This window comes from Oncorhynchus tshawytscha, linkage group LG07, assembly GCF_018296145.1.
Source record: "Oncorhynchus tshawytscha isolate Ot180627B linkage group LG07, Otsh_v2.0, whole genome shotgun sequence".
Classification (NCBI taxonomy): Eukaryota; Metazoa; Chordata; class Actinopteri; order Salmoniformes; family Salmonidae; genus Oncorhynchus; species Oncorhynchus tshawytscha.
The window spans coordinates 4,274,138-4,286,637 of NC_056435.1; the positions used below are offsets into that span (position 1 = coordinate 4,274,138).

The 12,500-nt window shown below is 45.1% G+C and overlaps 1 protein-coding gene across 1 annotated transcript in view; it reads right to left on the reverse strand.

Moving 5' to 3' along the window:
• Positions 1–12,500, reverse strand: part of LOC112239616 (unconventional myosin-X) — a 116,456-nt gene that overhangs the window by 14,655 nt on the left and 89,301 nt on the right. Inside the window, 14 exon segments of the mRNA XM_042324991.1 lie at positions 205–300; positions 407–511; positions 695–833; positions 981–1,104; positions 3,463–3,954; positions 3,956–4,072; positions 4,208–4,474; positions 4,965–5,315; positions 5,443–5,560; positions 5,857–5,981; positions 8,795–8,875; positions 8,950–9,210; positions 9,530–9,622; positions 10,019–10,085. Of these exon segments, the coding sequence (XP_042180925.1) occupies positions 205–300; positions 407–511; positions 695–833; positions 981–1,104; positions 3,463–3,954; positions 3,956–4,072; positions 4,208–4,474; positions 4,965–5,315; positions 5,443–5,560; positions 5,857–5,981; positions 8,795–8,875; positions 8,950–9,210; positions 9,530–9,622; positions 10,019–10,085 (2,436 nt within the window).

Sequence of the window (12,500 nt, forward strand, 5' to 3'; positions counted from 1 at the left end):
GAGAGGGGGAGAGAGGGGAGAGAGAGAGAGGAGGGTAGAAAGAGAGAGGGGAGAGAGAGAGGGAGGAGAGAGAACAATTTCAGATGAAAATTGATATTACCGTTCTACTCATTGGCATCATGTCTCTGTGAGGAAAACCACAGGTGGATCTGAATCCTATGGTTCTAAGAGGTTGGTTATTAGAACACTTTGGTGTCTCCATACCTGGCGTCTTCTGGCGACTCAGCAAACACCTGGTACGTCCTCTCATCTGTCACGATGTTCAACGCATTCTCCTTCTCATGGTTGTTCACGATCTCCCTGTGAGGAACAGAGAGGAAAGGAAATACGTTCTGCTTTGTCAATGAGTTGCATTGTGGATTGGGCTTAAGACTAGAGCACTGCATTGTGGGTATTAGAGTCTTACTTGGCGGCGCGGATGTCGATGGTTCCCTTCAGTTTCTCCTCGCTGTCGTTGTCAAAGTACATCAGTTTGTGTTCCCTCAAAACAAACCAACGCATCTTCCAGTTCCTGCAGGGGGAGGTAGGGTGTAGGGGTTAACACACACACACACACACACACACACACACACACACACACACACACACACACACACACACACACACACACACACACACACACACACACACACAGACACATAAGACAAACACTCTCCTCTAATCCCCCTCTAAACAAACAGACACACACCCCAACCTGCGGGACAGAGTGGACAGTCCTCCTCCCTTCTTATGGAGCCAGCCAGACTTGAGGGACTCCTGTTTGGAGCGGAACCACATGAAGGTCTCATCCTTCAACACACACCACCGCCTGCGCCATGGAATCATCAGACCAGCTGAGAGGGAGACACACACACACACACATGTTCATTATGCCACTACAACCAGTTAAAGGGATGGGAGAGAAACATGGGCAGTGTGGAAGTGTTGTGTGTTTGTGTGTCTGTAGGTGTGTGTGTGTTTGTGCGTGTGTTTGTACTCACCCTTCATGTAGAGGTAGCTATGGAAGTACGGAGGTCCGTTCCCGTTGAGAAGAGTGACCCTGCCGTTGTGTACCTCCTCATCTGTGTCCAACAGCCCATCATGCTCATCATCACTCTCTATGTACTGGACAACACAGATATATACCTCAATATCTATCTATCTATCTATCTATCTATCTATCTATCTATCTATCTATCTATCTATCTATCTATCTATCTATCTATCTATCTATCTATCTATCTATCTATCTATCTATCTATCTATCTATCTATCTATCTATCTATCTATCTATCTATCTATCTATCTATCTATCTATCTATCTATCTATCTATCTATCTATCTATCTATCTATCTATCTATCTGTCTATCTGTCTATCCGTCCGTCCGTCCGTCCGTCCGTCCGTCTGTGTGTGTCTGTCTATTATTTCACTTATAATTCACTGTATGACAATTCCAGTGGGTCAGAAGTTTACATACACTAAGTTGACTGTGCCTTTAAACAGCTTGGAAAGTCCAGAAAATGATGTCATGGCTTTAGAAGCTTCTGATAGGCTAATTGACATCATTTGAGTCAATTGGAGGTGTACCTGTGGATGTATTTCAAGGCCTACCTTCAAACTCAGTGCCTCTTTGCTTGACATCATGGGAAAATCAAAAGAAATCAGCCAAGACCTCAGAAAAAAATTGTAGACCTCCACAAGTCTGGTTCTTCCTTGGGAGCAATTTCCAAATGCCTGAAGGTACCGTGTTCATCTGTACAAACAATAGTACGCAAGTATAAACACCATGGGACCACGCAGCCGTCATACCGCTCAGGAAGGAGACGCGTTCTGTCTCCTATAGATGAATGTACTTTGGTGTGAAAAGCGCAAATCAATCCCAGAACAGCAGCAAAGGACCTTGTGAAGATGCTGGAGGAAACAGGTACAAAAGTATCTATATCCACAGTAAAATGAGTCCTATATCGACATAACCTGAAAGGCCGCTCAGCAAGGAAGAAGCCACTACTCCAAAACTGCCATAAAAAGCCAGACTACGGTTTGTAACTGCACATGGGGACAAAGATCATACTTTCTGGAGAAATGTCCTCTGGTCTGATGAAACAAAAATAGAACTGTTTGGCCATAATGACCATCGTTATGTTTGGAGGAAAAAGGGGGAGGCTTGCAAGCTGGAGAACACCATCCCAACCGTGAAGCACGGGGGTGGCAACATCATGTTGTGGGGGTGCTTTGCTGCAAAAGGGACTGGTGCACTTCACAAAATAGATGGCATCATGAAGAGGAAATTATGTGGATATATTGAAGCAACATCTCAAGACATCAGTCAGGAAATTAAAGCTTGGTTGCAAATGGGTCTTCCAAATGGACAATGACCCTAAACATACTTCCAAACTTGTGGCAAAATGGCTCAAGGACAACAACTTCAACGTTTTGGAGTGGCCATAACAAAGCACTGACATCAACCCTATATAACATTTGTGGGCAGAACTGAAAAAGCGTGTGCGAGCAAGGAGGCCTACAAACCTGACTCAGCTACACCAGCTCTGTCAGAAGGAATGAGCCAAAATTCACCCAACTTATTGTGGGAAGCTTGTGGAAGCCTACCCAAAACGTTTGACCCAAGTTAAACAATTTAAAGGCAACACTACAAAATACTAACTGATGTATGCAAACTTCTGACCCACTGGGAATGTGATGAAAGAAATAAAAGCTGAAATGAACAATTCTCTCTACTATTATTCTGACATTTCACATTCTTAAAATAAAGTGGTGATCCTAACTGACCTAAAACAGGGATTTTTTACCAAGATTAAATGTCAGGAATTGTGAAAAACTGAGTTGAAATGTATTTGGCTAAGGTGTATGTAAACTTCCGACTTCAACTGTATATATATATATATATATATATATATATACTGCCAAAATAAAGGAAACACTTTTGTAAATAAGGGATTCAAAGTGTAAAAATGGTTGGCAGACCAAGTTGCCCATTATTTTGGTGACCATGGCTAGTAGAAGAGATCTCAGTGACTTTGACAGAGAGGTGACTGTTGGAGCACGTTTGGCAGGAGCTTCAGTGACAAAGACTGCTCAAATTGCTGATGTTTCACGACATACCATGTCCGTCTCAGTCACCAGATCTCAACCAAATTGGGAGATTATGGGAGAATCTGGTGCGGCGCCTGAGACAGAGTTGTCTACCACCATCAACAAAACACCAAATTATGGAATTTCTTGTGGAAGAATGGTGTCGCATTCCTCCAATAGAGTTCCAGACACATGTAGAATCTTTGCCACGGTGGGTTGAAGCTGTTCTGTCTCGTGGTGCCCCAACGCCCTATTAAGACACTTTATGTTGGTGTTTCCTTTATTTTGGCAATTACATGTACGTCCAATATGCCTCATAAATATACACAGCAATAATGTGTGAATGTGTGTGTTTGTGTGTGTATGTGTGAATATGTGTGTGTGTACTAACTGAGTCAGAGCTGCCCCTGTATGACTCTATGCTGGCATTGGTACACGTGGACTTCCTCAGAGCTTCTTCCTCTGTCATGGCCGCGCTGCCTCTGTTGCTATTCTGCCCGGATGCGGAACCATCGTCTCCCGCGGTGACAGAGCCCTCCTCCTCGTCATAATCTGATTCGCCGCTGTCGACCGGCATGCTGTAGATCGGCTCCTCCCCTTCTCCGAGGCTCAAGATACTCGTCCTCCCTCCATCACCCTCTTTTGTCTCCCCCTCTTTTCCTTTTCCCTCCCCCTCTTCAGGAGGCAGTGGTGGGGGGGGAGGTGGGAGAGGGGTGTCAGAGCCATCTCCAGCTGGTAAGGGGGGAGGCGGGGGAGGGACGGGAGTGGGTGAGGATGAATCGAGGAGAGGGGGAGGTGGTGTAGCAGTAGAGCCCTCAGCGAAGGCGGGTGGGGGGTGGCAGGTGGGCGAACATATCCTGGTCCACGGCAGCGTCAGCCTCGGCTGGAGGAGGGAAGTCTGGGAGGAGAGGGACAGTACACTCCTCCTCGGCATGGAAGCCCTCGTCCACCTCCTCCTCCTGGGTTCCGGCTGGGGCCATGCCTGGCCCCTCCTGGAGCCGCTGGAGGACAGGGAGACAACGGGTTAGGATCAGGGCAGATAAGGCCAGGTATGCTTTAAGCATATCCAACTTAACACAGGAGAGGGACGCAATTAGAACAACCTCAACACTCTTCAGGAAATACGGAACACCAACCTCTGCGCTAGCACTAGCAGCGGTGGCTAAACTGGGATCCAGACCTCCAAAGTCCAGGAGGTCGATTAGTTCTGTGGCCTTACGAGAGGCCTCCTTCTTCAGCCTCTTGATCTCTGCGTCCCGGCGTAGCCGGAGCTCCTGCCTGGAGGACTCACAGAGCTGGGAGACCCCATCCTCCCTCTGTTTCTGTAGGCGCTCGATCTCCAACTCTATACGCAAGATCTCCTCCATCTGACGGGCCTCTTCTTCCGTCTTTCCTTCCTTCTTCTGGAAAGGGAGAGAGGGAGGAGGCGGAGGGAGGAAAGGGAGAGAGGGAGGAGGGAGGAAAGGGAGAGAGGGAGGAGGCGGAGGGAGGAAAGGGAGAAAGGGAGGAGGGAGGAAAGGGAGAGAGGGAGGAGGTGGAGGGAGGAAAGGGAGAGAGGGAGGAGGGAGGAAAGGGAGAGAGGGAGGAGGCGGAGGGGAGGAAAGGGAGAGAGGGAGGAGGGAGGAAAGGGAGAGAGGGAGGAGGGAGGAAAGGGAGAGATGGAGGAGGCGGAGGGAGGAAAGGGAGAGAGGGAGGAGGCGGAGGGAGGAAAGGGAGAGAGACACAATGGAGTGGAGAGGGAGAGAAAGAGAGGAAATTATAAAGAACGTCAGGTGTCATCTCATGTCTGATGACATGGATGAGCCCATTCCTATGATAGTCATTGGCCTCAGGACCAGACCATTTTCTAAAAGAGGGGTGAGCAGAGAAAAGAGTAGAGAAGAGAAAGCTCACCTCAGAACCCTGAGCGGCCTCTACGCCTCCCTCCTCCTGTTCTCTCTTCTTCCTCTCCTCCTCCTCTCTCTTCCTCCTCTCGTCTCTGAGTTTACGGCAGCTTGCGCGGGCCACCTGTCCTCGTCTGTGTTTTTGGAGTACCCGTGTCGCCAAGCATCGCCGTAGAAACCATTTCCGTTGTATGTGGGTACGAAGGTACCCCTGGAGGGTGACGACGCTCTCCTTCACACGCTTAAAGTGCTTCCTGGCAGTGTAGGTGAGGATGTGGGCTCTGATGACCATGCCTGCTTTACGGCGAACCTCGTCTCTCTCTTTCTCCAGATGCTGTTCCAGAGACTCCTTCATAAAGACCTACAGGTCGGAGGTGTGACGTCAGGGGTGAGAGGTTAAGGGGTCAGGTGGGCAGGGTGAAATGTCACTTCAACATCTGTTGGTATCCACAGGTGTCAAGTCCACTAAAGTTCTGCTGCAGTCTTACCTTGGTCTTTCCCAGCTGCCACTCCTTCTTGGCACGGTCGTATTTGGTCAGCAGGTCTGTACTCCTCTTCTTATCATCCCCCGCTCCACCCACCTTCTCTTGCAGAATGATCTGATACCTGAGAGAGAGGAAGACAGGGGTGGAGAAAGAGGACGTGAAAGAGTAACAAAGTTAAAACAAACTAAGTTTATTTACATACACAAGCCCAGAGAGAGAGAATTACAAAAAGAGGCGCAGGGGGAAGAGACAGACAGACAGACAGACAGACAGACAGACAGACAGACAGACAGACAGACAGACAGACAGACAGACAGACAGACAGACAGACAGACAGACAGACAGACAGACAGACAGACAGATACACAGACAGATACACAGACAGACAGACAGACAGACGCACGCACACACACTGACCGGCTGATGAAGTCTTTGAAGGTTCTGCGGACAGGGAAGCCGGCCCGGCGGATCTTAACTGTTTCTAACATTCCAGAATACCTCAGCTGGTTCAGAACCACTTCCGGGTCAAACACGCTAGGGTTCTACACGGGTCACAGGTCAGAGGTGTTTGGTTACAATAAGTTGTTCTGATATACATTTGTGTCACCCTATGTTCAAGGAGCTTGATGTCTGGTAAAGAGTGTCTTACAAAGCTATACCATATACACTATACTGGTCATAAGTTTTAGAACACCTAACACCACCTTATTCAAGGGTTTTTCTTAATTTTGACTATTTTCTACATTGTAGAATAATTGTGAAAACATCAAAACTATGAAATAACACATATGGAATATTGTAGTAACCAAAAAAGTGTTAAACAAATCAAAATATTTTATATTTGAGATTCTTCAAATATCCACCCTTTGCCTTGATGATAGCTTTGCACACTCTTGGCATTCTCTCAACCAGCTTCACCTGGAATGCTTTTACAACAGTCTTGAAGGAGTTCCTACATATGCTGAGCACTTGTTGGCTGCTTTTCCTTCACTCTGCGGTCAGACTCATCCCAAACCATCTCAATTTGGTTGAGGTCGGGGGGATTGTCCCAAACCAGATGGGATGGCGGATCGCTGCAGAATGCTGTGGTAGCCATGCTGGTTAAGTGTGCCTTGAATTCTGAATAAATCACAAACAGTGCCACCAGCAAAGCACCCTCACACCATCACACCTCCTCCTCCATGCTTTACGGTGGGAAATACACATGCAGAGATCATCCGTTCACCCACACCGCGTCCCACAAAGACATGGCGGTTGAGACCAAAGATCTCCAATTTGGACTCCAGACCAAAGGACAAATTTCCACCGATCTAATGTCCATTGCTCGTGTTTCTTGGCCCAAGCAAGTCTCTTCTTCTTATTGGTGTCCTTTAGTAGTGGTTTCTTTGCAACAATTCGACCATGAAGGCCTGATTCACGCAGTCTCCTCTGAACAGTTGATGTTGAGATGTGTCTGTTACTTGAACTCTGTGAAGCATTTATTTGGGCTTCAATTTCTGAGGCTGGTAACTCTAATGAACGTATCCTCTGCAGCAGAGGTAACTCTGGGTCTTCCTTTCCTGTGGCGGTCCTCATGAGAGACAGTTTCATCATAGCGCTTGATGGTTTTTGCGACTCCACTTGAAGAAATGTTCCGTATTCACTGACCTTCATGTCATAAAGTAATGATGGACTGTCGTTTGTCTTTGCTTATTTGAGCTCTTCTTGCCATAATATGGTATTTTACCAAATACGGCTATCTTCTGAATACCCCCCTACCTTGTCACAACACTGATTGGCTCAAATGCATTAAGAAGGAAATAGATTCCACAAATTAACTTTTTAAAAGGCACAAATGTTGATTGAAATGCATTCCAGGTAACTGCCTCATGAAGCTGGTTGACAGAATGTCAAGAGTGTAAAAAGCTGTCATTAAGGCTAAGGGTGGCTATTTGAAGAATCTCAATTATAAAATATATTTAGATTTTCTTTGGTTACTACATGATTCCATATGTGCTATTTCGTAGTTTTGATGTCTTCACTATTATTCTACAATGTAGAAAATAGTAAAAATAAAGAAAAACCCTTGAATGAGTAGGTGTTCTAAAAATTTTGACCGGTAGTGTATACAAAAGTATGTGGACACACCTTCAAATAAGTGGATTCAGCTAGTTCAAGCCACTCCTGTTGCTAACAGGTGTATAAAATCGGGCACACAGCCATGCAATCTCCATAGACAAACCTTGACACTAGAATGGCCTTACTGAAGAGCTCAGTGACTTTCAACTTGGCACCATCATAGGATGCCACCTTTTCAACAAGTCAGTTCGTCAAATTTCTGTCCTGCTAGAGCTGCCCCGGTCAACTGTAAATGCTGTTATTGTGATGTGGAAATGTCTAGGAGCAACAACGGCTCAGCCGCGAAGTGGTAGGCCACACAAGCTCACAGAACGGGACCGCTGAGTGCTGAAGCGCGTAAAAATCGTCTGTCCTCGGTTGCAACACCAACTACTAAGTTCCAAACTGCCTCTGGAAGCAACATCAGCACAATAACTGGTCATCAGGAGCTTCATGAAATGGGCTTCGATGGCCAAGCAGCCTCACACAAGCCTAAGATCACCATGCACAATGCCAAGCATCGGCTGGAGTGGTATAAAGCTCTCCGTCATTGGAAGCTGGAGCAGTGGAAACGCGTTCTCTGGAGTGATGAATCACGCTTCACCACCTGGCAGTCCAACGGACAAATCTGGGTTTGGCCAGGAGAATGCTACCTGCCTGAATGCATAGTGCCAACTGTAAAGTTAGGTACCGGAGGAATAATGGACTGGGGCGGTGGATATCTTAACGCTCCAGCATACAATGACATTGTAGACGATTCTGTGCTTCCAACTTTGTTTGGGGAAGGCCCTTTCCTATTTCAGCATGACAATGCCCCTGTGCACAAAGCAAGGTCCATATAGAAATGGTTTGTCAATATCTGTGTGGAGGAACTTGACTGGCCCACACAGAGCTCTGACCTCAACCCCATCGAACACCTTTGGGATGAATGTGGCTGAATGGAAGCAAGTCCCCACAGTAATGTTCCAACATCTAGTGGAGGCTGTTATAGCAGAAAAGAGGGGACCAACTTTATTTTTTTAAATTTTATTTTACCTTTATTTAACCAGGTAGGCAAGTTGAGAACAAGTTCTCATTTACAATTGCGACCTGGCCAAGATAAAGCAAAGTTCACATTAACACCCATGATTTTGGAATGAGAAGTTCGACGAGCAGGTGTCCACATACCTTTGGTCATGTAGTTTATGTAAAGTGACAGGTAGGACTTTTGGGGATAATATAGATATGTAGTGTGAAAGATGTAATAGATGATACTAACCTTCTCGTTGTTGGGTTTGATGCAGCGCACAAAAAAAGGGTTGGACACGCTCAGAGTGCCCATGAGGGAATGGAGAGAGTCCTGAGAGAGACACAGAGAATCAGTACACACACACACACACACACACACACAGACACACACACAACTTCTCTCACCCTGAACTGTGAGCTGACGGTAGGCTTGCGTCTGGCTGTTCCCATCTTCAGAGTCTCCTCACTGTTCCTGCTGCCCACTCTCTCAAACAGATCATAGATGAAGTCCAGTTTGCTCTCCTTCAGCATGTTGAGGATGTCGTCTCTGAATGTATCTCTGTTCTTCTCCAGAACCCCGGTGACATCATACAGAACCTCTCCAGCATAGTGCCTGATGCCAAACTGATGGTCAGCCAGTCGAGGCTTCACATAGTAAGGGTTTGTCTGCAGAGGGAGAAGGAGACAAGTTATATCCCACCATATGAATGAATGTCACATAGTAGCATGTGTATGTGTGTCACAGGAGGCTGGTGAGGGGAGGGCGGCGCATAATAATAGTGGAATAGAGTGAATGGATGGCTATCAAACTATGTGTTTGATGAGTTTTATACCATTAAGTACACTCTGTTCCAGCCATGACTATGAGCCAATCCTCCCAAATGAAGGTGTCACCAGCCACCTGTGGTGTGTGTGTGTGTGTGTTATGTTGGGTGGGGCGGGGTTGTTTGTGTGGGTCTGTGTGTGAGTGTACTGTATGACTCACAGAGTGCCTGCTGTGTAGTTTCTCCAGCAGTGTGAAGTCTGTCCCTTTGGGGAAGCGACTCTCCTCGTTGACCAACGCTAGCATCCCAAGTTTCTGGCAGAGAGACACAACCAAAACATCAGATTAAATCTACTTCCCATTAACATTACATCAGCCCCAGTGTTGGGCTGAATCCTAAATAGCACCCTATTCCCTATAAAGTGCACTCTTTTTGGCCAGAATCCCATGGGCCCAAGTAATGGACTCAATAGGGAATACATATCTCCCTATATATCTCCCTGTAGCAGGATAACTTTCTTGCAATACAGGACATGTTAAACTTGTAGTGTATTTGAGATTTAAAAAGGCTTCTGAAGTTTGTAATTACACTTTGAAATTTCATCAAATTTGATTTTCCCACATAATAATTCACATATTAATAATCCACTGGCTCAAATTAAGATCCTACATCTGTAGAATGTCATTTGGGTGACAACTTTGGTCTCTTACCTTCTCTATGAGGTCCAGACACTCAGCGTTATCCATCCAGTCTATGGCTTCCCACTGGACTCCCTCTCTATAGACACACAGCGTTATCACAGGTAGAGCCCAACGTTGTTTCTGTCTCAGAATGTGTGTGTATATCTCAGCATGTGTGTTTGTGTGTGTATATCTCAGCATGTGTGTTTGTGTGTGTATATCTCAGTGTGTGTGTGTGTATATCTCTGTGTGTGTGTGTGTGTATATCTCAGTGTGTGTGTGTATATCCCTCTGTGTGTGTGTGTGTTGTCATTACTGTCCTGTGAGGATCACAATGGGTCAGATCAGCTTGGCAATGATTGACAATAACCAGACCTTCTCTCACCAGGGGAGGAGGGTACTAGGCCGGTTTGACAGTTCACACCCTGTTGTAAATTACAGGAGAAGGGGATCTTCCTCCCCCTTTAGTATCAACCAAAGGAATGTCTTTGTTTCACAGACAGTTTTCCCTCTTAAACTCTAACACGGTCAAAAGTATATATTGGATCAATATTTCTAACATAAGAATGTAGGGTCAGCGGGGAGCAAAAGAAAACTAATGTCATATTGTTTTTTATTCTGTGATGTCATTAAAACTGGTATAAAAGAAATACTGTAACTTGAAAAGTGTTTACACTACAGGTATGAAGTCTCCATCCTTAACGTTGTGCATGTAATATGAACAGTTCTGAAAGTATTTTTGCTAAGATATGAATGTGATTTTAGGAGGTATGAGAGAATCTATCTCCTATAAACTGTGCATAGTAAGTAACCACGCCCGAGTGAGGTCGGAGAGCGTGTCACTGATAGAACAAGGCCCTTTCGATGAGAGTGCATAAAAAGCCAACGAAATGAACATTAGACCAGGAAAGACGAGGAATTGCAGCCCACGTCTAAAGTGGTTTAAATCCTGACTATCAACACGAGGATGAAGAGGCGAGAAGCTCACCTCAGACAATCACTGGTACAGTTGATTAGCTGTCCTAAGTCAGATATAGAGATAAACTCATCTAAGTGAGACTATCCTACTACGCTCGTCACCAATGGGAACCGTCGACATGGCTGTTATCTTCCAGAGTGAACAACAGTAGAAGAGACGGATCCGGACCCTTTCAGACAACCAGAGCCTTACCAGCGTGCCGCTGAAAGGCCAACCCACATCCTTCCTAAGAAGGCCTGGCCGAACAAAGGCATTTCACACGTAATACATTCATGATTCCTTATTCCAAACGGGCGGCGGTTCGTGTGCAACGTATATGATTCATGTGAGAATAGTTCTAAAATGTATCCACGATAAGTGTCCCTTTTTCTCTTGCTCTCTCCTCCCCACCCCTCTATAAGCCGCCATATTTTGTTAGTCCACATATTTTTGTCTTATGTAAACGGTGTATGTTTATTCTGTGTTATTATTTAGTTAGCTAATAAATAAATAATTCAACCAATTTGTGCAGTACTGAATCATGAGTGAGGCTGGGGTTTTTGCAGTTGCATGAGGTTAAGACTATTCAGAATGATATGATACAAGGTTATGATTAATATGATTAAGTTGACTGTTTATAGATGTGATAGGTAAAGAACTTTTAGAGTTTAATTCGGGAGACGGTAACTCTTTAAAGAACTGCTCTCATGGTGCCCCAGATCCTAATGAGTTAATTGTTACACAATTAATTGAATCGGGTAACAATTAAACATAGCTAGTGGATTAAATAAATAACAGTCATCAGATTAATGAAGGTAAAGTCATGACAGTGTGTGTGTGTCTGTGTGTGTGTATATATCTATCTGTGTGTATATCTCTGTGTGTGTATATATATATGTGTGCGTGTGTATATCTGTGTGTGTGTGTATATCTGTGTGTGTGTGTGTATCTGTGTGTGTGTGTGTGTATCTGTGTGTATGTGTATATCTGTGTGTGTGTGTATATCTGCGTGTGTGTGCGCGTGTGTATGTGTGTGTGTGTGTGTGAGTGTGTGTGTATATCTATGTGTGTGTATATATACAGTGCCTTGCGAAAGTATTCGGCCCCCTTGAACTTTGCGACCTTTTGCCACATTTCAGGCTTCAAACATAAAGATATAAAATGCATTTATACGGAGACTTGATTACACACAGGTGGATTGTATTTATCATCATTAGTCATTTAGGTCAACATTGGATCATTCAGAGATCCTCACTGAACTTCTGGAGAGAGTTTGCTGCACTGAAAGTAAAGGGGCTAAATAATTTTGCACGCCCAATTTTTCAGTTTTTGATTTGTTAAAAAAGTTTGAAATATCCAATAAATGTCGTTCCACTTCATGATTGTGTCCCACTTGTTGTTGATTCTTCACAAAAAAATACAGTTTTATATCTTTATGTTTGAAGCCTGAAATGTGGCAAAAGGTCGCAAAGTTCAAGGGGGCCGAATACTTTCGCAAGGCACTGTATGTGAGTATGTGTCTCAGTGTGTGTGTGTGTATATCTGTGTGTGTGT